The sequence below is a fragment of the Suillus fuscotomentosus genome (genome assembly GCF_016647785.1).
Source record: "Suillus fuscotomentosus strain FC203 chromosome Unknown F5891scaffold_58, whole genome shotgun sequence".
NCBI lineage: Eukaryota > Fungi > Basidiomycota > Agaricomycetes > Boletales > Suillaceae > Suillus > Suillus fuscotomentosus.
This window is the reverse complement of record NW_024539570.1, coordinates 150,280-176,031: the sequence shown is the minus strand read 5'-3', so window position 1 is coordinate 176,031 and position 25,752 is coordinate 150,280. Positions and strand designations below refer to the sequence as shown.

The window sequence follows — 25,752 nt, the reverse complement described above, 5'->3', positions numbered from 1 at the left end:
GCAGCTATCGCAATGTCGGTATTATATAATCGAGCCCCATGGGTCCCCAAATCTTGTAGTCTGGACTCTGGCTGTCCTCAACCCCGTCACTGCTGTTATGTGCCTGCGCCGTGATTGGGGCTCAGACATGAAGCAGATCGCATTAGCTTTGCTTCAAAGAGGCATCGGATTCAGGACCTTACAGCGAATGAGTGTCGCGCCCAACCAGTGTCGCCTCCTTTCTGAACTTTGTACCTACACGTTAGGGCATCGACAACTCCCCTTTAATCCCGTATATGCTGATTATATTGTGTATGAGCAGCTACGCCATGAGTTCATGAATTGTCCCCAGGCAAGGGCTGCGTTCCTCCATGGAGGACTCATATGGTGGTTGGCCTTGCACAGCCTTGGTTTCAACCACCTTCCATCTGTCCTCGACGGTATTTCAACTGAAGCCGTTCCGTTTGGCGAGCTATTGATTGGCAATGGCGGTCAGACTTACTATGACAATGGATTGTCAGAGGAGGAGGTTGATTTTATGTGTGGAACGTACTGCATAGACCTCCGTAAGCTTTCTATAGTTCAGTCCCATCGGTACTAATGGTCACACTTTCTAGGTGACGGTCCAGAGATAGTTTCATGGTGGCCTCGGCCCAATGCTTGGAATGCATCGGGCTTAAATGTTGGTTTTTGGTCTGCTCGCTGTGAAGACTGGTTCCAAGGACGTCTTAGCAATCTTCAAGAAGGGGTTTCTCGCATGCGACATTCGCTCATCAAGGACGCCAATGGTCCAATGACCTCCACACAATGGAAGCGCTCCCTTAAATTTCAACCTGCTACTAACAAGATCATGCGCAACATTTCGGCAGCAAGCTACGATTTCATGACAAGAGCATCAAGTAAGAGTTCCCTCACTCCCTTTCTCATTCATACTTACGAGTTTGGCGTAGTTTGGACTCAGACATAGTTTTTGCCGTACTATACTTGTATGATAATGAAGATATTAATTTTAGTCTGATTGCCATTTGTCCTTCGTGAGTGGGCGACGATTGAGTGATGAGCGGGCGATGATCGGGCGATTTATTTTGTCCGAAGGCAAAACTTGAAGTTTTGCCATCACATTTTGTTGCCAGCGTAAATTTCAAGTTTTTGGTAGTCCCTTATTGTTCGATGAAACTTAAAATATTGGCAAGCATATAGCGGTGGATTAAACTTCAAGTTTCATACCAAGTTTGATGTGATAATTAAATTTAAAATTCAAGCAGACGCTGAAAATCCAATTATATTTCTTATTTGTGTTGACATATAGTCAGTGAAAAAATGACCGTGGATATTTCATATTTTTGATTTCATGCACAACGATGACTAAATTTGAAGTTATATGTCCCTCTTTATGTCAGTTCAAACTCCAAATATTTTCTTCACATTTCGTACAACATGTAAGCCTATCCTAAATATTAACAACCCCAATGTGAAAGCTGTCACTGAGTTTGTTACGATTTTGACCTAGTCAAATAACAAGATAGATATGTGATTGTGACACTAATTTCAAATATGGCTGATGCCCTTACATGCAGCTGCCTCAAGGTACACAGCTCTGATACCAATAGTAATATTGCCCACTGCCCAGATAGGCTGGCTTCGGGTTGGGTATTTGCCGGGTTCACACACTGCAATGATTACTAAGGTCGGTCCTTGGATGAGCGCGAGACACCATGGTGGGGGGAGGAAGAAAGAAATATGGGATATTGTGATATGAAGCATGATATATATATGTGTGTGGTATGTCCATGGAACCAATTCAGACCTGTGCTATTATTAGTATGAACTTTGCCAGCTAATGTCGCACAATCTCAAAGGCTTCTCAAATTCACACACAACCTCGCACAACCTTCAGCCATTTTCAGAACAGTGGGTTTTCACTGGGGCTCATCCATCAGTCACCTTCAAGTTCACCTTCCCCCATGGATACTTCAGAGATAAGAAAGAAAATCCGCTGCTTTCAAATCCTTGTTGTAAGAAGAGCGAATGCAGGAAAAACTACCATCCTACAAAGAGTTTGCAACACACAGGACAACCCAGAAATATACAACAGCGCTGGGGTAAAGGTGGGCCCATCACATCGCTACTAGGCAGGAAGATGGTACTGACACATTCACCACATTATGGCAGAATGATATATCCAAGTGGCTAATGATCTATAAATTATGATACATAATCTACTATAGTTATCCACAAATCTAGGATACATCCTGTCTGGTTATTCATTGCCACGCACCTGATATGCACTGCCGCAATTTTTGGCATTTTTGAAACTCAGCTGTTTGTCATTCCAGACATTTGGTCATCTCCTCATATCAGGGCCTTCCCCACACCGCATTTTTGGCCACCTACTGTGGGAATTACCCCACAACACCAAAAACATCGCCCATTTTTGGAAATCTCCACAATATCAATTGTTCTCACACCCTCCCCACCTCACTGCAGCTTCACCACTACACCACAATAGGTCTTCCCTTGTATCTAAGTAGTAGTTTGGCACATATATGTATAATATAATATAATAGACCACTTTTTTTGTTTATTTGTGTGACTGCTCCTCCTCCAGGGGCAATTAAACATAGGGTAAGATAGAAAACACTTTCACATTTTTGCCCCTTTGATGGGGAAGTGTTATATAATATTCAGAACATGTTTATGAGTATATATGGAGACATTCCCATCTTTATTTGACCCCCTGAGGCATCCTACATCAATAGATATAGCATATATATATAGGAAAACACAAAATATGTTCCCATTTGATTATTTTTAGATGGATGGACTTGGAAAAATTATCGGGTCTATTCTTATGTATATTTGGAGTATATTTATCATATAGCTGGCCAAGGACACACATAGGATCTTGCTACAGAAACAAAAACATAGAAAAACATATTTTTGACATTTTTGATGTTTTTCAGTAGCTTGCTCTTGCATATATAATCCAGCCTATTCATGTATCATTATAATAGCATCTATACTTGCTTTTGTGACAAGGATCAGCCCTATATAGGGCGCAAATTTGAGATCTGGTGTACAAATGATATTGCTACTGATAAGGAGGCCATATTGTCAAAACATCGAAATTTAATAATCAGACACTTGGAGTAGATTTCAAATATATTCAGTATCATATGGCTAAATTTAAAAACCAACCCAACCAAAATTGAGTGCTGAGGAAGTGAAATAGATAAGAAATTGATTGTGGGAAAGTTCAAAGACCCAAAACATCGAAAATGGTCAATTGGGTAGTGGTAGGACTTTAATGCTAGGTCAACTCAGATATACACCACACCCCTTCCACCACCCTCCAACCTCAGGGCAGTATGTAGTATAGGTTCCTTTAGTAGTCTACCATGTATCCTATATATTTCAATGAAATATTTGACTTGTACTATATATAAATATGACTTTGTGTCAAAAGATGTCAATTGTCAGTTTTCACACATATGTCATTTTCTTTGTCATTCAGTCAGTCCTTCATGGATCTTTCTAAAACTTCATAGTCATCATTAGGGACATATACAAGAGGTATCCTAGGTCTCAGATCACTTATCATAGGTTTGATTACTATATGGGCTTCTTATCAGTAGAAATACCTTCTATACATCAGATCTCAAATTTGCGCCCTATATAGGGCTGATCCTTGTCACAAAAGCAAGTATAGATGCTATTATAATGATACATGAATAGGCTGGATTATATATGCAAGAGCAAGCTACTGAAAAACATCAAAAATGTCAAAAATATGTTTTTCTATGTTTTTGTTTCTGTAGCAAGATCCTATGTGTGTCCTTGGCCAGCTATATGATAAATATACTCCAAATATACATAAGAATAGACCCGATAATTTTTCCAAGTCCATCCATCTAAAAATAATCAAATGGGAACATATTTTGTGTTTTCCTATATATATATGCTATATCTATTGATGTAGGATGCCTCAGGGGGTCAAATAAAGATGGGAATGTCTCCATATATACTCATAAACATGTTCTGAATATTATATAACACTTCCCCATCAAAGGGGCAAAAATGTGAAAGTGTTTTCTATCTTACCCTATGTTTAATTGCCCCTGGAGGAGGAGCAGTCACACAAATAAACAAAAAAAGTGGTCTATTATATTATATTATACATATATGTGCCAAACTACTACTTAGATACAAGGGAAGACCTATTGTGGTGTAGTGGTGAAGCTGCAGTGAGGTGGGGAGGGTGTGAGAACAATTGATATTGTGGAGATTTCCAAAAATGGGCGATGTTTTTGGTGTTGTGGGGTAATTCCCACAGTAGGTGGCCAAAAATGCGGTGTGGGGAAGGCCCTGTATTTCTGGGTGCTAGTGATTTGTAAGCTGGCAAGCTTCCATGAATGATTCTCCTCAGTGATACATCCAACTGGACAGTGGATAATTACACAGGATTATATATATGACTTTATGGATAGTAGTCCAGTTTTAATCTATGAAATCAACAGTATGGGCTGACACATTGACATCAGATCGATTTTGCAGTCTTAGCGGCCTCCAGATAGGTGAGTTGTGCTCTTAGTCAATAACCTGAACTGACGTGCTCTCAGCGTGGACTGCACGATATTGAGAATGAAATAGTGTTTCAAAGCAATCCGGGCTTCATATATTTTTCATGATTCACATGGGTTTGAGGCAGGCGGTGAATCAGAATTTATCAAGGTCAAGGAATTTATCGCTGCCCGTTCCAAGAAAACCAAATTAACAAATCGACTCCATGCCATCTGGTAATTGCAATCGGTCATTCACGACGTAGGCTATCTCATGGTTTCAACATAAGTACTGCATCCCAATGGATGAAGCACATAGGTCATTCACTGCAGCTGAGAAGAAATTCTTCTATGAGTGCAACACAGGAAGCGGTAAACTTTCGCATCCCACCCTTGTTGACATTAGACTGATGCGCAGAATCACAATGCTCAGTTCCAGTGATCATAGTGTTCACCAAGTTCAATGCCCTCTACAATGTAGCATACTCACAACTGAAAAAGGAAGGAAAATCACGGAAAGACACTCAAGAACTGGCCCTGAAACATGCCGATGAAACATTTCCAGATGGACCCCAATTGAAGTTTCTCAAGAGCATCAAATGGCCTCCAAAAGGTCATGTGTGCCTTCCTAGTAAGTCGGTTCATGGTCTAGTTGCGATACATGATGACCGTTGATCCATCAGATATGAATGAGGATAATGTAGATTGTGGGGCGCTGATTGAATGCATGGCTGGAACTTTGAACGATGAAATGCTGGAGCAACTATTCGTCTCAACCCAGCAGACTAACTTGGAGATCTGCATGAGATATGCAATTGAGAGGTACTCATGGTCTCATTCGCCTGCTGCAAGTGTTACAACTGATATTGTCCAGAACACTCCCAAAACATCCTGACTCTGCAAAGAGTATGACTGAAGGATACAAGGAGATAGTAGGGACCTTGGGCGCCTGGTTTCCTCATATTTGGGTAAGATTATTGGAAAGTTCAAAGGTTGCTCTCATTTATGTTGAGTGTTTGCTTGTAGGCAGTACGTCTTTTAATCCTCATTCGAGCAAGAGCCATGCTGATCCAAGTCATTGCCCACTATTCGCAGAGAGTGAGTCCATCAATCCTCATTCAAGCAACAGCCATGTTGATCCAAGTCGTTTCCCACCGTTCGCAGGATGTGAGTCCGTCAAGCCTCATTCGAGCAACAGCCATGCTGATCCAAGTTGTTTCCCACCGTTTGCAGATGGTGAGTCTGTTGATCCTCATTCGAGCAACAGCCATGCTGATCCAAGTCATTGCCCACCATTTGCAGGGAGTGAGTCTGTCGATACTCATCGAGCTCGAGCCATGCTGACCCAGGAATAGGAAGCCCTTGAGGACAATCACTGTGTGGTGATACAATCCAAGTTACTTTCTGTGGTATGTCCAATCGGTGGCAGATTGTACACATTTCTCATGTTGCAAATCTGCCAGACCTCCGGCTCATCACCCTTGGAGAATATTGTTCAGCTCGTTTCTGGTGAATTTTGATGCTACGTCATGACAAATTCTCCCTATTGTTGACCGTTTAGCTGCTGTCATTATCTTTGAGCACTCTTTCTATATTTTTGACCAGTGGCACTATCTTCAAGACAGGCAGAATTCTGATTCCTCTTTTTATGTCACTCTGGAGCAGTACATGCCATCTCCGCATGCTGCTGCTGTCAGGGAAGGTGTGAGTGTAGCCGTCCACGCATTCCAAGGACACTCATCTACTTCAAAAGTCAAGTGATTGTTTGGACACTTCCAGACAGGAAAACAATCTATTCATGACTCCCAAAAAATGGAGTTGGTCGACACAATTGTTAAAATTGCTTTAGAGCATTGTCTGCGTATGTTTAGATGTTATTTTGTGGCAGCAATTCTGCTGATCCGTCATCTTCAGCACAACCTCAACAACAAACAGTGCAACACAACACAGATGGTGTTCCGATGTCGAGCTAATGTGTCTCAGTACGTTTCTTGAGTGGTCTGTTGAGGTAGTTTCAGGAGGTGGAATTGTATGAATTGGTTGCATGATCACGAAATATAGCGCTTTCTCTGCTATGGTGTACGGGTATTTGAAGCATGTCTCCCCCAGCTGAGGTGGTGGTGAGATCTAATGGTTTGATAATTTTCTTGGTCCAATTCAAGTGATTGAGGTTGGGTATGCTCTACATAGCACTCTGCTGAGCTCAGCTCTACAGTTTATCTCAACTTGTGTCGTTCTTTTTTAAAAGATCCAATTTATTGTCATCTCAGTGTTACATGATATATAAATGCAATGAACGCCCCTCTTAACGTCAGTGACACCCGTTGATAACTAAAACTGGCCTATTGGTACATAATAACCTTCGAAATCAAGCAGTTGAAAGTTTTCATTCTTTGAAAGACAGTGTACAGGTTACTATGGCTCTGGATTGTAAGCCAAGGGTGGATATCGTGATCTATCATCCATGTGCTCTGTGCATCCACGGGGCCTATGGTTAGAACTGCATCATTCTTGTTTTCACTAAACAACAAGTTCATCGACTGCCTGCATTATCCTCTAGAATCTAAACGCATCTTTTCAAGGGACTGAGATGACGCTATTGTGAAACAAAGGAGAAATCAACTTACAAGATGTCTGTATTAGGTCCAAGGAGAAATTTGCAGCCTTGGATGTCGCTTATGCCATGGTCTTCAGTGTAACCTGAAGCCTTTTCATGTGTATCTTATCAATGTACGAGAGAGCGTCTAAAGAGGACCATGAGAAAACACCCGCCTTTCTGATTAGTCTAACAAGCTGAATCCTGTGTGAGATCTGAGCTTGCTGCGACCGACGGCCATTAATTATGATAATGTCCGATGTCGCCAAGTGTCAGCATCCCTGTGTACAAATCAAGACATGGACAAAAATGCTGATCTTTCGATGGGGTCAAGTTATGGAACTGACACAAGAAATCAAACAGCTGTTGGCGATCGGCGTATCGATTTGCAGTCGGGCTATCCTGTGACTGCCTTCGTAAGCCAGACGAAGGGACGGTTGAGTCTACCTTATGAGATGGACACGGGAAAAGATGCCTGGAAGAAGACATCAGCTATGGGCATGATCCGAAATGGTACTCCCAATCCACGCCATATTTTTCCCCCTGCTGCTCCCTTCTGCGTATCATGCTATAACAGTGGATGTAGCAGGTAAGTATAACCCTCCCCTCTGCCTGACATGCCGATATTCTCATACACGAGCGCTGACATATCCGATGAGGAAGACAAGGTCGAAGATGCCTGTCATTGAGCTGATGACAACAGGTGTTGGCTGGTGACACGAACTTGATAAGTCCCATGTTTCCTAACCCTTGCTATGGAGTTGGGTCCATTCCACGCGGATGCAGGCATTAGCGCAGACCACTCGTGGTGAAGTCCTGTGGGTGGATGCTGGGAAGGCGAATGTAGGGTGCTTGTACCCTCCATGGATGTGGAGGTTTATGTCGACTGTTGGTGCCGTCAGTAGGCTTTTCTCCTTGAAGGAGCTGAGATACGGTTTGTTAAAGGGGGCAGGAGGCAAGGACCTTGGGACTGAGATTGCGTGCCCAGACGGCCGGTATGTAGTCGCTTACGCCGGAGTTCGAGTAATTGATGAATAAACTGAATTTATTGGACAGGTATGTAGCGTGCAGATGATGAATAGCATCATGAGTAGAGTCGGACGATGATGGAATTGAAGCGTGCATGAGATAATTCAAAGTTGGGTGCCGCCCCTTTGAAGTGGTTGATATGATAAATTTAAAATGAGTTGTTACTCAGTATTGATTAAAAACTCTTGGGAGTTTTCAATGCTGGAGCTCTAGATCAGCGTTGATCTGGTCATATTAGGGATCCTCATACCTGGGAGCTTATGGTTTATGCTTATCCATGCTTATGCTTACACCTATGGAAAGCCAGACGCGCGCGCTCATTATTAAGTGTCACACATCCATAACAGGCAGTAGGACCCTGTGTACTCCTAGTTTAAATTGTCCAAGAACAAGAGGTGTAGGTAACTAGATATATACACGACGAAGAAAAATCACCATCCATCTACCATTTCATCGTTACTTTCACAATCCGAGAACTCCCAAACCACCAAACCAGTGTGATCAAGACCGACCAAGCTTTCGTCAATCCATGTTGTGATATCCAGCTCATCACTGTGTGAAAGAACATCTAGTTGACGACAGTGTTCAGTGTCTAGCAAATACATCAGTGTTTAGACTGTCAGGATTGGAGATGACAAACCAAGGCCAAGTCCTCCGCCCACACCACCCATATAATAGGTGCCATTGGGATCCTCGCAAGAAGGTAAGTCTTGATAGTCATCTAAAAGTGGAACAAAATCTTCATCTTCATCATCCTGCAGCTGAATTTCACTTGGTAACTTGTCAGCAAGCTGGAGGGCATCTAGCAGAAGCCGATATGTGTCCCAGACTGATTGTCGTGTGATAACTGGGCGACCGAGATCATTGTAGCAATGCTGGATGCATTTGCTGAAACCCTCTGGGACCAGGTCAAACATGCAATGAGAGGGCTTGATGTAAAGACTTCAGACAAAGTCTAGGGCCTTGGGTTCAATTTGAATCTATGATAGTACCAATATTAGAGTACTATTGACAACAACCAAATTGATGTAGCACGTACCTTGAAATCCAATGCTCCAAAATCTTCAGCTGAATGGTAGATAAGATTGGGTACTCCATGAGGAAGAATCTGGATGACGTGTCAATGTAAAACCATACTTATTGAGAGTAAAACCACAGGCATGTACTTTGTTGTGGTCGTGCTGCTTGGCAGTATTGTTAATACGATCCTGATATGCATCGAGCTCCTGCTGAAGCCACGGTATGAAAACCCAACGGAAAACCATCCTGCAAACAAATATTACAACTAACACTCAAACAGGAGAAAAATGACACACACTTGAAGGGTATTATTTGAATCATACCAACCAGAATTGACACCATGATCAAGAAGATTCTCGAATCCAGGTGTGAACCACCGGCGCAGTTGAGACCGTGCGATCTCTGGCATAACATTCTTCTTCGTTCGCATCCAACGATGCTGGAGCGTACCATGTAAAGCTTTGTCGTGATACTGTCACAGCATGGTATGCGCGTTTGCAATCCCATAGTTTTCGGACCCTGGGTCACTTTGAGTGACCATTGGCATATCTAAAATTTAAGTTGAACTTAGTATGTTTGTGCTTTAAAACGTGAAACACTTACAACCGAGAACCTCGATTGTGTTAAGGTAGTAACTCAGAATGAGCTGCAGATTTCGGTTGGAATGCCAGACCCGAATCCACATTATACGACCAGAGAAAGGCTCAATGCCAGTATGCAGCCCAAGACTGAATCTGAGCCACTTGTCATGCTGATCGACTGTGAATAAATCATTCATGCCAGCTGCCCAGAAGCGTCTCCTTCGAAGGCGACAAGCCTTGCACTGACAAACAAGTTCCGGTTCGTACAAAGCAAAGTACTCTGTCACAACCCTCCTAGGATGCGAAACTCGTAGGTCAGTAAAATTGGTCCTCACAATGTAAAGATAACTCACCTAGCAACACTCATTTCCCGTTCATGGTATAGTAGACTCACCATTTCACATGCACCAGCATTCGGATATGTAGCACATAAATCGAGCATTGCATCACGAATGGTTTCGACTGTGTGACACTGTTGATGGATACGTTGAAGACCCATTGTCTTTCGAACTTTCAAAAGTGTGGTAAGCCTAGTGTATAATTATTTAACACCTAAATAACTAGATTTAAACACTACTCACCCGATACCATAGTGAGTCGTGTGGATGTGTTTTTGCAATTCCTGGATAATCTGCCGATCAGTCTGGTGGGCCTTCCAGAGGCGAAGGATATGAGGTGCGATTTCGTCCAGCGGGGCCACTTAGAGTGTTCAAATGCCTAGTGGGAGTGACTTCAAGTTGAAAGGTACATACGTGTAGGTTTGTTCTGGTTGGGCATTGCAACATGCTCACTCTGAGGCTTGCAGGGTCACACTTTATATTAATGGTGATTTCCTTTGGACTTACCTAGTTCAGTGGCCCCTGACTAGAAGAAGTTTGTGCTGCGGCAACATGGGAATTCACGGAATTCGTGCCCGGCCTTGCGCCACTCATGCCCCGCTCATCCCACTAATGCCCTCCTTGTGCCTCACATCTTCCTAAGTCAAGTTCAGTAACTACTTGGGCTGGACGTTCCAAATGTTCCAAATGTTCTGATTCTCAGTGAGTTAGGGCTTGCAACTACCACTAATTGAACTAAGAAATGTTGTCCGCAGTCCAAAGCATTCTTGGGCTGTACATTTCAGATTCAACTCTTTCAGATTGTTCCAGTGTCTTTTGAGGTGCCAGTTTCATATGATTCATGATTCTCTATCTAACTCTTTCAAACTGCTCCTTAGTGTCTCTGGAGGCGCCAAAGCATTCTTGGGCTGCGCGTTTCAGATTCAACTCTTTCAGATTGTTCCATAGTGTCTTTTGAGGTACCGGTTCCATATGATTCATGATTCTCTATCTAACTCTTTCAAACTGTTCCTTAGTGTCTCTGGAGGTGCCAGTTCCTCATGATGATACAGACTTTCCTCAAGTGCTCATCACCACCCAATGTACTACATCATAAATCTCCAGGTCATGAGATATTTAAGCTGTCTAGCATGCACTTGGCAGACTACCTTCAGAGTGCCATGTCAGACTATGAACTTCTCACTCAGTACACCGAGGATGCCTACGCCAAAGAGGATCGAATTTGCAATCATCCATCTTGCATGGCTAACATTAGGACTGGAGAGCCATGTTTTTATATTGTGACCATCGAGCCAGGTCAACGTGGGTGCTATGTGTATGAATCCTGCCACTTGCATTATGAGAATAAACAAGCTACTTCAGTGAGACCTACAGGTATGTGATCACCATCTAATTGACGAGTGGCTGGCTTACAGACTACTGACTCAGGTAGTCGAACCTTACAATCACAAGGCCGCGCCCCTCCTGATCCATGTACAATACAACAATTGGTGAATGCGGCGCAAGGAAGATGTAAGTCAAGATTAGTGCTGCCGTGGTCCGGTTCGGTCCGGTTCAGAGGGTCCTGGACGAGAACTGAGAACCGGACCACAGAGAACTGTTCTCTGTGGTCCGGTTTGGTTTTTTTCTGGTCCAAACTTGAACCGAACCCGAAAATTTTCAGTGGTGAGCACGAAAAAAATATCATTGAAATACTAGTTTACACATTGAGTAGCTACTCCAATGACATGGCTACATACCCCCCTCTGCCTCTGTAGCCGCTGATCCAAGAGCTAACTGATTTGATCTATACAAAATGGTGAGAATGAAATAAAACACAATAACAACCAATGCTTACCGTCGATGTTAGTGGGGAATGTGAACACCTGCGCATCTCGAGTGAGAGACAGCAGGGTGAGATACAGCGGGCGAGAGACAGAGGGTGAGAGACAAAGGGTGAGAGACAGTGGGTGAGAGCAGCCAGCGAGCATGTGAGACAGTGAGCGAGAGACAGTGGGTGAGTGAGACATGGCGAGCCAGCCAGCAAGAACAGCAAGCGAGTGAGAGGGGATGAGATTGAGCACCAGTCCCTGAGTCAAAGAGGTAGTGGGAGGATGCTGAAGGTAGCGAGAAGGCGCTGAACTTGATGGTGAGAGGGCTCCAAAGGTAGCGAGAGGGTGCCAAAGGAAGTAAGAGGGCACTGGGAGTTAGGTTGGCATGAGAGGTGAACCATAGCTAAAATTTGAACGAGGACTGACACACTCACAGACTGCGAACGATGGGCAACAACTTAGATCAGCATGGCTCGAGCTCAAACAAGGATAGAATTAGTACTCACGATCAAGGTCACATCATTCATGGCGAAGAGAGCATTGAATGTGAAGAACTGGCTGATTGCAGTGTCACCTGAGCCAAAGGGTATTGGGAACTACATTGAAGGCAGGAAATTGAAAAGAGACTGAAGGTGCTTGTTCGGAAGCATGTGCTGAGTATGATGCGCGCCTTGACAGATTCTGCCAGTAGTTGGTTGAACATTGAGTCAGCGGCACATTGTGACAGCAAGTCATGTGAGAGTTTGATTGATTAGTACTTACCTTTAAAAAGGCTAAAGGTAGCCTGGTTAACCAATAATGCAAATCCCGAAGACAACAGTTTGACGTGGAGACCGAAGTTGTCGCAGTCAAAGTCAAAGTCGCAGTCAAAGTCGATAACGGTTCGGAATGGTTCAGCAAGGCCGAACCAGAACGGGACCGTTTGGGCAAACCTAGAACCGAGAACCGTTTTCCGGTCCGGTTCTGGCTGGTGTGAGAACCGTGGACCGAACCACAGAGAACCAGACCAAAAGTCCGGTTCAAACCATGGTTCTGGACTGGACCGCGGCAGCACTAGTCAAGATTTGTGTTACTGTTGAGATTTATGATCTGATTTATCACAGTGACACCTAATCCGCCTCCTGTCATCGCTGTACCTGGTGGCTTTTGTCCTAGAGGGCCAGATATTAGAATCCCTACATCATGGCAAGGGCCGCAAGGTTCATCATCCATCCAGCATTCGTCACAACAAGGTGCCATTGAGTATTCGTCGCAACACGCACTTTATGCTGCTGAGCGTGACCGCTGGGGGAAAATGGCATATGCTTCGTCTCTAGCAGAGACCATTTTACTTGAAATTACTGTGGTTCACGAAGGTGCCGGAGCACACAAAAAACGAGTTGTTGCTATTGGAGTACGTTTACATCTTAAAATGTGCTTTGACTTACTTACACTTCAGCTTACTAGAACATATGTGAGGGTAGGAAGGACGTTGATGCTCGAATTGATGCATCTGGGCTCATCAAGCTAGCTTTGGAGACTGTCATCCCAAAGTTACGCAAATTTGATGGAGGATTTGTCTGGCGTGTTGAGGAGTTCATAATCCGAGATGCTGCATGGGTGGACCTATCCAATCACCCGCAATTGGTTCCCTATTTCTATGATCAATGCCTGCAGCCATCTTGCAAAGGCACCAAATTGACCTTCAAATCTAAACAATTTGCGCTGATGGTCATTGTCCCAGAGGCCCAGTGGAATGAATATGAGAATTGGTTGGAACTTCATGCGGAAATGGTATGTATATTTTATGTTGTCTATTTACTAGTGCCCTAACCTTAGTTTTGCGGTCCAGGAAGCTGAAGCTATCCGAACGAGCTGCACTCAGTCTAGTGAACATGCTACTGCTCACACAGCCGTCAGTTTCAATGTGCCCTCGTCAGCAACAACTTCGCTCGCTGAAAATGAGCTTTTCTTACCATCCGTGACCACCAACAATTCTGTGACGGTCTCTACCAAGAGAGCCCACCAGTGTGCTAAAAGCTCTAGCAGTCTCAGTGGTACTTCATCTCCACCTCGAAAGAAGAATCCACCTCCCACAGCTTTTCATTCACCTGATCATGATCTGCTCAAAGAAGTCTTGAAGATTGGTGGAGGTGCCAACTTAAATGTGAAGCAAGGTATGCTCGTTCACGGATTTCTCAAATTGCATTAGCACTTACTAGTATTTTATAGTCTTTGGACTACATAGCGAAAGTGTGCAATTTCACCCAATCCCTACCCGCGATACCACCGACCTCTTGCTACACAAACAGCATCATTCATTTTTGGTGGACACGGCTGAATCTTCCATTGGACAGCTGACTATTGATACATTGATGGATGGCTTCATTGGAATTGGTGGCTTCAAGACTGCGAACACTGGATGGCTCACGCCTGGCCTCAGGCTGCATCCTAATAAATCATGCATTTTGAATAAGATCACGCCTTGATAGTGGATTTCAAAAAGAGGTACATTTATGAGCAGCATTTCAAGAAAACTAAAAGTACATAGTACATGTTACGCACTCAAATAGATCTGTTATGTGGAGCCCTAAGAGGGGCGTCGTCCGCTAACGTTCATGATGTAACCGGAAGGGTCCAGTGTAGCGACTGAGACTGGCGACGACGAGTCGGCAGATATCAGAGACGCGCGTGTCACGTGACTTCTAAGATGGATGTCTTCAAAGTCACTGACATTCTCAAAGTAAGGACAGTCTTGTCCGAACGATGAGTAGTCGATCGAGGTAGACTTAGGCACGATGAGCACCTAAGAAAAGATACTAGAGACTGAAGCTGAGGGGGCTTCAGAGGGAAGTATGTTCGAGGGAAGATTGAGTAGATTCAAGTTAGGGAATCTAGTACAGAGTGACCGACTACTTATACTAAGTGGAAAGGGTTAAGGGCAAGGCTACCGTACTGTAGGTAAGGGCAAAAAGGAAACGGAAAGGGTATAGGTACGCTGATAGCAGAGCCTGATTAGTGATGTAAGGTTGAATGCGGAATGAGACCGAGAAACGTTGGAACGAGCCAACGGTAAATGATACAATGCGCAGCATGCATGAGTCAGAGGAAAGATAAGACAAGATAAGGAAAGCCACATTGGTGGCACGAGTCAGAACGAGTCATAGCCTGAAGGCACGTGCGCACATTGGTGCGATAGGAGGGGGATGAGGGACGGGAACGGTCCCGAGGATCCGGTCAACGGATAGTCGGTAGAGAAGTACGAGCCGGAGGCATACGAGGGCGAGGACGAAGGGGAAAAATGATAGGGGGGCCATGTAGCCGATGTTACTTGTAACAGTACATAAGATCAGTCAGTTCTATATACATATATAAGTACATCAATCATTGATACGATCTGTGAGTCCTCTAAGCACTTCTGTATATACTACATTGGTTGTATTTGAGCCTTCTTCATGCTCCGGAAAGATAGCAAACACCCTGTCTGGGTGGGTGCAGCGAGATAAAGCCACATAGAGTTGTCCATGGCTGAAGACAGGAGTCCGCAAATTAAGGCTAACCCACTTGATGCTTTGACCTTGTGCCTTGTTGATTGTCATAGTGAATGCAAGACGAACAGGAAACTGGCAACACTTGAGGGGGATTGGGTTCTCTTCAGAGCTGGATTCCATAGTAATACGAGGGATTAGAACTGTGTTCTCATCGACCTGCTGATCTTCATCGTCTCCATCCCTAAGAACACGGCACCTAAGGACACGGGTGGTCCAAGACAGGAGTACAAGCAGCATGTACCAAAGCGTGGGTTTCGTGTGGATGATTTGGTGAGTCTCTCACATGCAAAATGCATGGCATGGCAGTTGGGGCACTCCACATTAAGAGGACCAAGAGAGTGACGATCAATGGGTTCTGTGTATGGTCGAGCTCCATCTGGGATCGGGATATTTTGGACAGGCGCCTGGTTGATATTTTCATCATCCTCTGCATTGTGCTGCCAGCAATGTTCTTGCTCCTGAGTTCTTCTTCTTTCCTCATCGTCTTCATGCTGCTGCTGAGAAGCAGGATTATCATATTCGCGCAATGCCTCTTCAAGACACTCCTGTTGCTCACGATCCCTCTGCTCCTGGCGGTGTTGGCACTCTTCTGCCTGTTGACCTGCTCGCTGAATATCCTGAGCCTGTCTATCAGCCCACTCAGCTTCTTCTTGCTGTATGCGATGAGCCTCCTGAGCTTGTCTATTAGCCTGCTCAGCCTCCTCTTGCTGTAAGCAATAAGCCTCCTGAGCTTGTCTATTAGCCTGCTCAGCCTCCTCTTGCTGTAAGCGATAAGCCTCCTGAGCTTGTCTATTAGCCCGCTCAGCCTCCTCCTGCTGTATGCGATGAGCCTCCTGCGCTTGTCTATTGTGCCACTCAACTTCCTGCTGCTGTATTTCAAAAGCATACTGAGCCTCTCTATTTCTCCACCTAGCTTCCTGCTGCTGCAATTCCAGCTGAATCTGCTGTTGATGAAATGCCTCTTGTGCTTGTCTCTGAAGAAAGTCATTTCTAATCCGTTCATTTTCCATCTCTTCTTGCTGGAAATGGTGATGAAATTGGATGTTAAACTGGTGGTAATCAGGTTGAGGCAGAGCATGCAAAGGTGGTGCAGGATTAGGCACAAAGTAATGGAGGGGATCATTGAAGTCCTGAGGTCCAACTGCACCCTCATAATGAATAGGGCCATATGCAGGAGCAGGAGGCACAGGAGCAGGTTCATCAGGAATGTGAGGTACCTGTGGAGGCTGTATTCTAGCTGCCATAAGCTCTGCCTGTGCCTGCTGTCTTATTTCATCTCTATCCTGTTGCCGACGGAGATTCCACTGACGGCGCCAATCATTTTGAGCAGCATTCATTTGCTCATTTAAGCGAGCATTATAATCAACAGGAGGAATATGATGATGAGCATGCTCCACATGCGCAATCACATTTCTTGGCAAGCCAGGATATCACTCAACTGGTAGTGGTTGATATGGGAAGTGTGCAGGAGGTTGCCATGCAAAAGGTCGTAGAACAGGGCCTGCTTGTGGCTCATTAGCTGGTGCAAAATTTGGCTGTGGTACAGCAGGCGGAGGTCTGTCTTGATTAACCTGGGCAGCCCAACAGCAATTGTGTCTGGTGGGAGACGTCATTTGAAGTCTGTTAATTCTATCTTGTTCACGTTGCGATTGGCAGTCACGTTCTGGTGTGATCTGTGGTTGTTGTCTAAATGTGCAGACATCAGCATCGTGCACCTTGCACATAGCAATTTTATAGTCAACAACTCACGGAATAGGAAAATTTTGATCCATCTTTGTTATATTATAATATCCAAACTGTTGTTTAGCAAGTGTGAAATTTGCCTGAGCTCATTGATAAGTCACTTTTATCATTGTTGATAAGAAATGACACCCACCAAAAGTGTGTCACACTTTATTACACTTGGCTGCAGGGAAAGGCAATTTAACTCGAGAATTTTATTCAAAAGCAGCAGCCAAGTTGTGTAATTTGTGTAATGATTTGTGTAACCAAATTGTGTAATCAAATTTCTATTATTGCTTTTGTTATTCTCGATGCCTTTCCCATATAGTAGGAAAAGTCTGTTGTTTGTCCGTGTTAAGACCATGCACAAAGGGTAGGACTGATTCTGAGGGGCTTGGCTTCAGCTCGTGCGCTGCACCCCTTACCCAAGTATGTGCCCTTAATTTCAGATTGGTGTCCGAGGAAAGTCCAAAGACATCCGAAGACATCCGAAGACATCCGAAGACGTCCGAAGGACATCCGAAGGCGCGGGAAACTTCGGAAGGACTTTCTGGACGGGTGCAAGTAACTTCCGGATGAGTGCGGGAAAGTTCCGGAGGAACTTCCGGAAATTACGATGAGGTTTCGTCCTGATACGGATATGTATAATGGCTACTCGGGACTTGTCCTGAGTAGAAGTAAACAGAGGAAAGGCTGCAAGGACAAAGTCCGAAGCAGAATAGGTCCGGAGGACCATGGGAAAGATCCGGATGAACTTCCGGAAACTACGGAGGATCGGATGAGCGGATGAGCGGAGTATCGGATAAGCAGAGCTCCGGCCTAGGGAGAAACTCCCTAGGCCTAAGATGGATAACAACTAAGTTGGAAGACTAGAACTGATATGAGGACTTAGAGTGAAGACTAGTGCGAGGACTAATATGATATTCAGACTGAGGTACTACAAGACATATACACGAGTTTATATACTAAGAGAAATAATGGAAGGATCAATAAGCAGAGTCTGAGGCTATGTACGAAGCATATGCAAAGGTTAACAAATGCGAGTCGGAAATGAACATAGGTTAATGGATCAGTAAGCATACCAGTAATAGATCTAACCAAAACAGCGGAATAGAGGAAATACCGAATAGGCTGTGTATAACATTATAAGAACAGGAAATGAATTAGGAAGCTTATCTATATCGGATCGGAAGCGGATCTATACATCGGATCGGACCGGATCGGATATGGTCCGGATGAGATGTGTGGATATATAGGATGTGGCATTAGGGTGATGGGACAAGGATGAATGATGCAGGCTAGCTGCGAAGGATAAGGGATCTGGATGTGGACATGCGGATGTGGATGTGCAGAGGTGCAGGGATCTGGATGGGTACTGGAGACATGGATAGCACATCCGAAGGTCCAGATGAGGCGTGGGAATATTATCGGATGTAGGTCCGGAATACGGGATATGACAGTCCATTGCATTCCCACGGCACAGTAGGCGTGAGTATTACTGTCCACTATATCGCATTTGGCAGTATTTTCAGACTTCATAGAAATTTCACTCAATTTGTTTATTCACACTTTTTTTATTTACTTAGTCTTAGTCTTAGCGAGCGCACAATCCTTTTCACACAATCACGCACGCGAGCTGCCAAATCGAGGTTAAGCGAGGTAAGCGAAAACCACATGGCCTTTGGCAAGATACACGAAACATGTGAAATACGCGAAAGCCACACAAGCACGTGAACATTTCCGAAAACCGTTGTACTTTACTTCTTAGATAAGACGCTGTCACATGACCAAGAAAAAGTGCCATGTGGCTTGTATCATGTGACTAAGGGATATAATTTTCTTGCGTGGGAGGTGTCAGGAGGTGTCCGGTGTCCCAATCGTGTGACCACCTCATTTGGTGCATGTCACATCGTGTAACGGAGCGCGCGCGTCCGGCTTTCCATATACACCCCCCAATACTATCCAATTCGTACGTAGGCGTAAACAAACCAAAATAAGTCACATGCGCTGCCGCTGCCGTGTCAGCCAAGTGCTATCGAGCGCTGCCAGCCAAGTCTCGTTAACGCCATGAGAGAGTGGCACTACTATTGTATTACATAATCCACGGCTGCACAACTGGGGGGGGGGGGGGGGGGGGGGTTGTAAGCATAAGCACGGATAAGCATAAACCGTAAGCTCCCAGTGTGAGGATCCCTATTTATCTAGGAGCTGTACATCGTCCGAGTCATCGATATCCAGTGAGACATGAGAAAAGTTTCATGGACACATATTTATGAATATTAATGTATGGATTAACTCCTGCAGATTATTCGACTTACGCAAGTAGGTGTCGCAAATACTCGTGCCATGCGTGCTTGTGTTGAATTACAAATATTGTGTCATGATCCAATCTCTCAGTCATCGCTTCATCATTTGAATATGCAGTCACCCTGTACAAGAACGAGATAGCGAAGCCAGAGTATAACAAGACGGACTCTCAATATTACAAGCATTATTCTTGTACAGGGTTATATGAGGAAGTATTCAGCGCACAAGCAGGGCTTGCGCAAGACTAGGTGAGGAGAGGTTGCAACAGTTGAAAATACCGAGAGCAAACAGTCCAGGTACCCTATCCCTGCTCTAGCATAGTTACCCGCACAATGTTTGATTGTATCTAACACAGTCCTCGAGAATGTTATAAATGTAGATGCCGCAGCAACGCAGGTCAACCGCTCTCAACCCACATGATTGCTACACAACGACAAGCGACTAGGTGTATCGTACTCGGAGTCAGCAGCATTCGAACTTCCGATAATCCTTCAAACCCAAGCTTAGTGGACCACAAGCAAGACTGAGCACAGCCGATCATTTTCAGATAAATTCAAACATTCACATTGCTCGAGCAGTACTAAAATTTGTCTAAAACAAGAGTACTGATTGGTGAACTAGTTATTGTACCATCAATCATGATACCAAAGCGAAAGCAGAAATATGACTCACTGTCGCAACGTGCCGCTCGGGCTAAGGTCCTGCTCAATTTTCAATTGACTAGTACCCGCAGTACTGATGACCCTAAGGCATTCAGGTGAGTCATGTGGTTCAACCTTGGTTGCACAGCGACCTGCTCATACTCACATCATCATCGTGACAGACCAAGTTGTCAGTAGCGCAGCAATCCTGATCTGTTGTGCAAGGTCCACCCAGGTCCGATTGACCCGCATTCGCACATGCACTGACAGACATAGATGCTGTCAAAGCAACAACAACGGCGAGGAGGGAGAAACGCATTTCCTGTGCGAGGTGTTATGGAATATTCTGAGGGGGATCTCGGATGATATCTCTGAGGATGAAGAAACATCATAGGAAAACGGCCAACTTTTATATCCTGCATATACTTATGGGCACGACTCTAATCGATTTGGCACAATTGTTGTTGCTAATATGACAGAAAGTTTGGCAGAACCTGCAGGTGTGTTAATAGACACGGGCCCGGTCTTATGACGAAGAGGACCTAGATGTGGAACTTCGTAAGACTTAGACTTCTGCTTATACTATTATGTCAGTGCCTTACCGATCCAATACAAAAAATCCGAAGAATTACTGTTCGCCTGTCTATTATATGACCCACGGGTCCGTGAAAAAACCCGCGGTATACCGCAAACACCGTTCATACCCGTACCGTGACAGGTGCGGTCTGGCCTCAGCGACCCGTGCTCAACCCTAAATAGAGAATTATTCAGCTCACAAGCAGGGCTTGCGCAAGACCAGGTGAGAGGTTGGGACAGTCGAGAATACCGAGAGCAGATAGCCCAGGCGCCTATCCGGTGATGCAGATAACTACTAAGAGCATAGTTGATTGGCCAGAAACCACTAAGACGGCAGAGTGAGCTATGGAAATAACCGGCGATCCAGTTATATGTAGCCAGATATCGGCGGCCCGCACGCTGGCTGCACCGTGATGTTCATCGTAAGTGGTACGTGTACGTATACGTGATCATTGCTTCGCCAAAGCGCCGGCCAATATTATGGAATGGTATCGTTTACGTGAGTCATAGCCTTGTATCCATCTTCAGACACTCCTGTAAGAATTGAACGTTTAAATGCTAACCGCGGTGCAGAATTGGGAGAAGGGGGGTGATGAAATATCAAAGATCCGTTGAGTCGCAAGATGGGTAATTTGAAATTCTGCTTCTGAGCTGACGACGAGTCAATTGTCCATGAAATTGCGCATAATGACGGGTGATCCCTATCGTAATGGCAAAGAATTTCGATGGGTTATAAGCTCTCGTAGCAGGTATAGATGAAGTTGAAGTACAATACATAAATAAACTAGCTTTACACCAGGTCAAGGTCATGCCATACACACTTCAGCTTTGGCTGCCTTCGCCGATTGAACAGCATACAATGGAACGCCATCCTGCTCTGGAGTGTCCATTCGCTCCATGTTGACTCCATCTGTTATATCTGATAAAAATACTATAGACGTAGGCGCTGCAGATGTTGCAGTGACGCGGGTCGACCACTCGCGTGTGATCGCCCGCCCCCGTGCTACACGGATGATAATGAGCAGTTGAGAAATGCCCTAAATTCCAGATGTTCAAGTTAGCATCAGAGACGCAAGCCACACAGGCTTTTGTCTGCTTACCTGAACGCTGGTAATGGATAAGTTGAATAGATTCGAGACGCCGTCAAAATTCAACGCAATGGAAACTATAAGAGCCACGCAGAAAACAGAGTATAACATGGCGGACTCGATGAGCATGAGCACGACGGTATCATAGGTGCTAGAATTATATTGGGCCACGGCCTGCTTCATCCGGCGTCGCATGGTGAGTAAACGATTCGTCACAAGAATCGTATAAGTCAAAGTGAACCCTATTTCCATGCAGAAGTAGAGAAGCATGGTGTTCATCTTGAAAAATATGGTACCAGTGCTCGCCTGGATCAGGATGAGAATGGACATTGCTGCTGAAGGTGTCAGTGATGACTCGCTTGGTAAATGGTGTACTGCACCAATCATGGCAATGTAGAAGACGATCATTGGGATCATCACCGATCTTGCCCGACACCAAATTATAAAACATCGATGAAGCTTGTATCTCAAGCATCAGGTTTGCACCAGTTTAAATGGCGAACTATCCAGCTTACAAGTAAAGCTTGCATACACCAGCTCATGATGAAATAACTAGACTAGATGTTAATACTAGAGGCCTGAAGGTGGGATGAGCAGGGAGCTTACGCGGCAAGTGCTATAACATTTATGCGATACTTTAGTGAGCTCTCGATTAGCTTGAGCGGACCACCAGGTATATCGCGAAGGTCTATCCAGATCATTTCTGTATATCTCGCGTTCGCAGCATAGCTTATCGTCCCCAGCACAAACGTGATGACAATGTAAAAAAGAAGCACGATGCGATTATTTGCGATTTTTCCACCATATCGAGGCCGTTGCATCAGAGCAGCCGCGGCTTGTACTGTAAGGAGAGCGAATATGCCTAGTACGTGTATTAATTCCTGAAATGTCGTATTTTTGATCAAAAACGCACCGTAGGACACTCCGCTTAACATCATTCCATCGAGGCGAGATCGTTCGAGCCATAAATTTGTCTGCGGGGTGTCGGATGACGCGACACCAGATTTGGTTACTAGTGCCAACTGGCGGGGGAATACAGGGAGTCCGAGATCAACTAGCTGACTGCCCATGACGGAGATAACAATAACTTGAACCAAGAGGACAGTAATTAGCAGGGAACAACTGGGGAAACGCAACGTTGGGTTACATGGATAAGTCCGAAATTCATGTTAAGTATCAACGCGCATCATGTTGTGAATATTTGCGTGGTACGCCAGTGGCCATAATTAGTAATTGATGATTCTTCAATTACGTGAAGTAATAGTAGGAGCATCAGGCACAGCACATCAGGGCACTGATCCGGGGTATTGTTGGCAGAGTGCCAATATTGACTCTACAACTCCTCATAAGTAAGAATTTTCCAAAATCACCTGGCCAATTTTTAACAGAGGCATTTATACTGACTACATTAATGAGTTGTTAACCTAACCTTACTTGCGGGGCTTGTGCGGGGCGGTACATATGTTGTGGCGAAACCTTGGAACCGTGAGTCCGTGACGCACGCACACTTTTGAAGAGGTAGAGAGACCTTCGTTCCCATAAAATACATCCAAAATGACTACCAAATCATAACACCTGGAGGGAAAGCAACTCTTCTACAAGGCAACGCCGATCCCTAGAAATAGAAAGTAGGAAACAAGTCTACATCTAAAACACAACATTTCGTCCCATACTCGTAATCGTAATCGTTAAACCATCATACTGTGAAACTTGATACAGAGGGGGAGATGTATCTGTTAGTGTTAAAAGAGTCCGTCTAAATGTCTACAACGGGCTGACTTCGGAGCGACTGCCGCAGGCCTGTGGATCTCATGATGTATGTGGCCGGCCATGCAAGCCGTCGCCAGAATCCAGTTCCTGACTCGTGAAACGGCGAGTGAGCTTGAAATGCAACTACAAGCCATGCAGTGAGTACGGTAAATGTAACAGAAACAGTCACATAATTGGCTAGAGTTTCCGTGGCACCGCTGATAATTTCCCTGACATTCATTCCAAATACCGACTGAAAGAAAGTTATCAGATACATCACTGAAAGAATGACATTGGACATACTGCGATGAAACTGGCAGGGAGAAAAATCATTGTCAGGTAGGAAATCTATCGAGTATTTAGTATCGTCAAACGGATTAAAACACCAACCTACCTGTTTCATTGAGGCCGAATCACGAACTGTTGCTGTCGTCAGATCTTGCATCCGTCGACTATCGACAAAGTTCACAGTCGCTTTAGCCTGGACACCGAAATTAATAGTGCTCAAATCTAGCGGAGCAAACATACGAACGAGGTCTGTGATGTTTCTCAATTGGAAACCTAGCCTGTCAATTTCCGAAAGGAGGTTATCGCATTCCTTGCGCATCAATTTATTCGTGTCCCTTCTTGAATGTTCAGTAAATTCGGAGGACTCCAGACCGGGATTCGGCGTGTTCCTGACGAAATTCACAGATTTGCGGAAATCCTCGAGAAGCGAAGCATAATGGAGTAGTTGAGCCTGGATAGTGTGTAACTCAGTCGTAAGGTGGCTATCGTTCGTCAGCAGCACGTTTGTTTCCTGTATAATGACGTAGCTTGAATGATTGAACGACACAAATGACAAAGAAGCGTACCAGCCAGTTCATATGAGTGTACAGATGGTCCAAGGATTCGTCCCAGGCATAAAGCCCATACCAAAGAATAGCCAAGAAGACAAATGATGGATCCTTAGACTGTTCGAATATCTTCTGCCAATACACGCTCTCTCCCACTTTGTGAACTAGATTTTTCAATCGCTCCGCGGTTGTCCTATCCCACTGAGCATTTGGGTGGTAAGATATGATAGTACTACCACTAGGGTCGGATGATCTTATCATATGCAGAGCGAGCAGGTCTTGCAGAAGGTACTTTTCCGCTGACGAAAGAACTAAGAACTTTTGAACAATAATACCATCAATTGGGGAGAGGACTGTACCAGAGCGAAGACGAAGTGACTCTTGTGTGTCTATAGCCCTCTCATTGTCTGGAAAACGATCAAGTTAAATTTTGCAGAAGTGCATAGAATTCGCACCCGAAATGTGCTTGTTGTGCGAGGATGGTGCAGTCACCCCCCATGATACGGCGCGTACGAACAGAAGAGTGACCGTAATATCTGATGGTATGTTTGACGCGCTGTCGGGTAGACCATGAAAACCACTTACGATCACCTTTTTTCTTGACAACTTCTTCTTGGTATCGAGAAGGGATCCAGTTCAATGAGGACGTGAAAAAGAACGGTTCGATGTTGTACCTATTTGCATTCATTCTCGGACACATGTTGAAAAAAACTTTATGGTACCTTGTTCCCAGCATCTGAAGCACAGGGTGTTTCATGTTGTCGACAAGCAACACCCTAAGACGAAGGCCTGTCGGCTGTAGAGACATATGATCAACTCGCTTGCAAATTGCAATAACTCATACCTATTCCTTACCTGTATCTGCAAATGATCCCAAAGCTTATGTAAAGCGCGTTCATCGACATCAATGGGTGGACCGGTATCTTGAGCCGGCTTGAATGACCCTGTTTCAAGTACATCGACATAATAGATCCTGCATTTTTCTCGAGGGTCCTTGGAACAATTTTCGACCATCTTGCACCGTGTGATTCGATCGGTGACCCAATTACCGAACAAGTTTTGAGGATATCCCCTCCATTTCAATTGTTCCGCTGACTCTCTTGCTGGTGAAGTAGGTTCTGTCTCTAACTTAGTGTCCGACTCGAGGTCCATCCATGGCCAAGGTCCGGATGGGGCAGCATGTCGATATCTGCAAAGAAATCATCAAAATTGAGCGTTTTGGGCTCACAAGCATGTTCCGAATACGATGGATACTCACATCGGTGCAGGTGTTTTTGGGGGTTTACTGCTGTGTGTTGTATGAGTTCCAGGAGTTCCATGACTATTGTTGCCCCAACGAAGATTGTTCAAAGGGAAATGAGCATGATTAGTAGAGGACATGGGAAAAGTA

General features: G+C 44.7%; 8 protein-coding genes across 8 annotated transcripts; 3 read left to right on the top strand and 5 right to left on the bottom strand.

The window, feature by feature from the left end:
- Positions 1 to 187: 187 nt before the first annotated feature.
- F5891DRAFT_959106 (uncharacterized protein) lies at positions 188 to 946 on the top strand (the record flags this gene model as incomplete). The annotated part of the gene is made up of 2 exons (XM_041375624.1): positions 188 to 545; positions 609 to 946. The coding sequence occupies 2 exons, from the start codon at positions 188 to 190 to the stop codon at positions 944 to 946; spliced, it is 696 nt and encodes a 231-aa protein (XP_041221732.1).
- A 3,379-nt stretch (positions 947 to 4,325) lies between these two features.
- On the top strand, positions 4,326 to 6,511 carry F5891DRAFT_1248049 (uncharacterized protein; the record flags this gene model as incomplete). The annotated part of the gene is made up of 9 exons (XM_041369847.1): positions 4,326 to 4,369; positions 4,534 to 4,553; positions 4,688 to 4,775; positions 4,858 to 4,910; positions 4,972 to 5,169; positions 5,222 to 5,360; positions 5,413 to 5,506; positions 6,144 to 6,242; positions 6,410 to 6,511. The coding sequence occupies 9 exons, from the start codon at positions 4,326 to 4,328 to the stop codon at positions 6,509 to 6,511; spliced, it is 837 nt and encodes a 278-aa protein (XP_041221731.1).
- A 2,083-nt stretch (positions 6,512 to 8,594) lies between these two features.
- On the bottom strand, positions 8,595 to 11,083 carry F5891DRAFT_1130377 (uncharacterized protein; the record flags this gene model as incomplete). Its single annotated transcript, XM_041364517.1, has 11 exons — positions 8,595 to 8,755; positions 8,804 to 9,092; positions 9,114 to 9,143; positions 9,203 to 9,271; positions 9,330 to 9,429; positions 9,480 to 9,655; positions 9,722 to 9,732; positions 9,787 to 10,058; positions 10,118 to 10,294; positions 10,346 to 10,407; positions 10,961 to 11,083. The coding sequence occupies 11 exons, from the start codon at positions 11,081 to 11,083 to the stop codon at positions 8,595 to 8,597; spliced, it is 1,470 nt and encodes a 489-aa protein (XP_041221730.1).
- A 791-nt stretch (positions 11,084 to 11,874) lies between these two features.
- On the bottom strand, positions 11,875 to 12,440 carry F5891DRAFT_1193386 (uncharacterized protein; the record flags this gene model as incomplete). Its single annotated transcript, XM_041367733.1, has 4 exons — positions 11,875 to 11,888; positions 11,940 to 12,281; positions 12,344 to 12,350; positions 12,420 to 12,440. 4 exons carry the CDS (start codon positions 12,438 to 12,440, stop codon positions 11,875 to 11,877), a joined length of 384 nt encoding a protein of 127 aa, XP_041221729.1.
- Positions 12,441 to 12,939: 499 nt separating this feature from the next.
- Positions 12,940 to 14,381, top strand: F5891DRAFT_1193385 (uncharacterized protein; the record flags this gene model as incomplete). The annotated part of the gene is made up of 5 exons (XM_041367732.1): positions 12,940 to 12,979; positions 13,017 to 13,306; positions 13,360 to 13,686; positions 13,745 to 14,069; positions 14,125 to 14,381. 5 exons carry the CDS (start codon positions 12,940 to 12,942, stop codon positions 14,379 to 14,381), a joined length of 1,239 nt encoding a protein of 412 aa, XP_041221728.1.
- A 1,196-nt stretch (positions 14,382 to 15,577) lies between these two features.
- On the bottom strand, positions 15,578 to 16,780 carry F5891DRAFT_1193384 (uncharacterized protein; the record flags this gene model as incomplete). The annotated part of the gene is made up of 1 exon (XM_041367731.1): positions 15,578 to 16,780. The coding sequence occupies one exon, from the start codon at positions 16,778 to 16,780 to the stop codon at positions 15,578 to 15,580; it is 1,203 nt and encodes a 400-aa protein (XP_041221727.1).
- A 4,539-nt stretch (positions 16,781 to 21,319) lies between these two features.
- F5891DRAFT_1055397 (uncharacterized protein) lies at positions 21,320 to 23,008 on the bottom strand. The gene is made up of 6 exons (XM_041362658.1): positions 22,691 to 23,008; positions 22,384 to 22,639; positions 22,293 to 22,329; positions 22,158 to 22,236; positions 21,790 to 22,109; positions 21,320 to 21,726 (listed from the first exon to the last, which is right to left on the bottom strand). Exons 1-6 carry the CDS (start codon positions 22,845 to 22,847, stop codon positions 21,496 to 21,498), a joined length of 1,080 nt encoding a protein of 359 aa, XP_041221726.1. The 5' UTR covers positions 22,848 to 23,008; the 3' UTR covers positions 21,320 to 21,495.
- A 525-nt stretch (positions 23,009 to 23,533) lies between these two features.
- Positions 23,534 to 25,742, bottom strand: F5891DRAFT_1193382 (uncharacterized protein; the record flags this gene model as incomplete). Its single annotated transcript, XM_041367730.1, has 9 exons — positions 23,534 to 23,779; positions 23,830 to 23,874; positions 23,921 to 24,325; positions 24,381 to 24,769; positions 24,818 to 24,898; positions 24,948 to 25,036; positions 25,085 to 25,158; positions 25,218 to 25,551; positions 25,621 to 25,742. 9 exons carry the CDS (start codon positions 25,740 to 25,742, stop codon positions 23,534 to 23,536), a joined length of 1,785 nt encoding a protein of 594 aa, XP_041221725.1.
- Between the last annotated feature and the right edge of the window lie 10 nt (positions 25,743 to 25,752).

Coding starts and splice junctions, on each gene's coding strand:
- F5891DRAFT_1055397 (XM_041362658.1), bottom strand. CDS start 22,847: ATGGGCAGTCAGCTAGTTGATCTCGGACTCCCTGTATTCCCCCGCCAG. Junction 22,237..22,292: donor GGTGTATGCAAGCTTTACTT/GTAAGCTGGATA, acceptor TTGAGATACAAG/CTTCATCGATGTTTTATAAT. Junction 21,727..21,789: donor TATCCATTACCAGCGTTCAG/GTAAGCAGACAA, acceptor TCTGGAATTTAG/GGCATTTCTCAACTGCTCAT.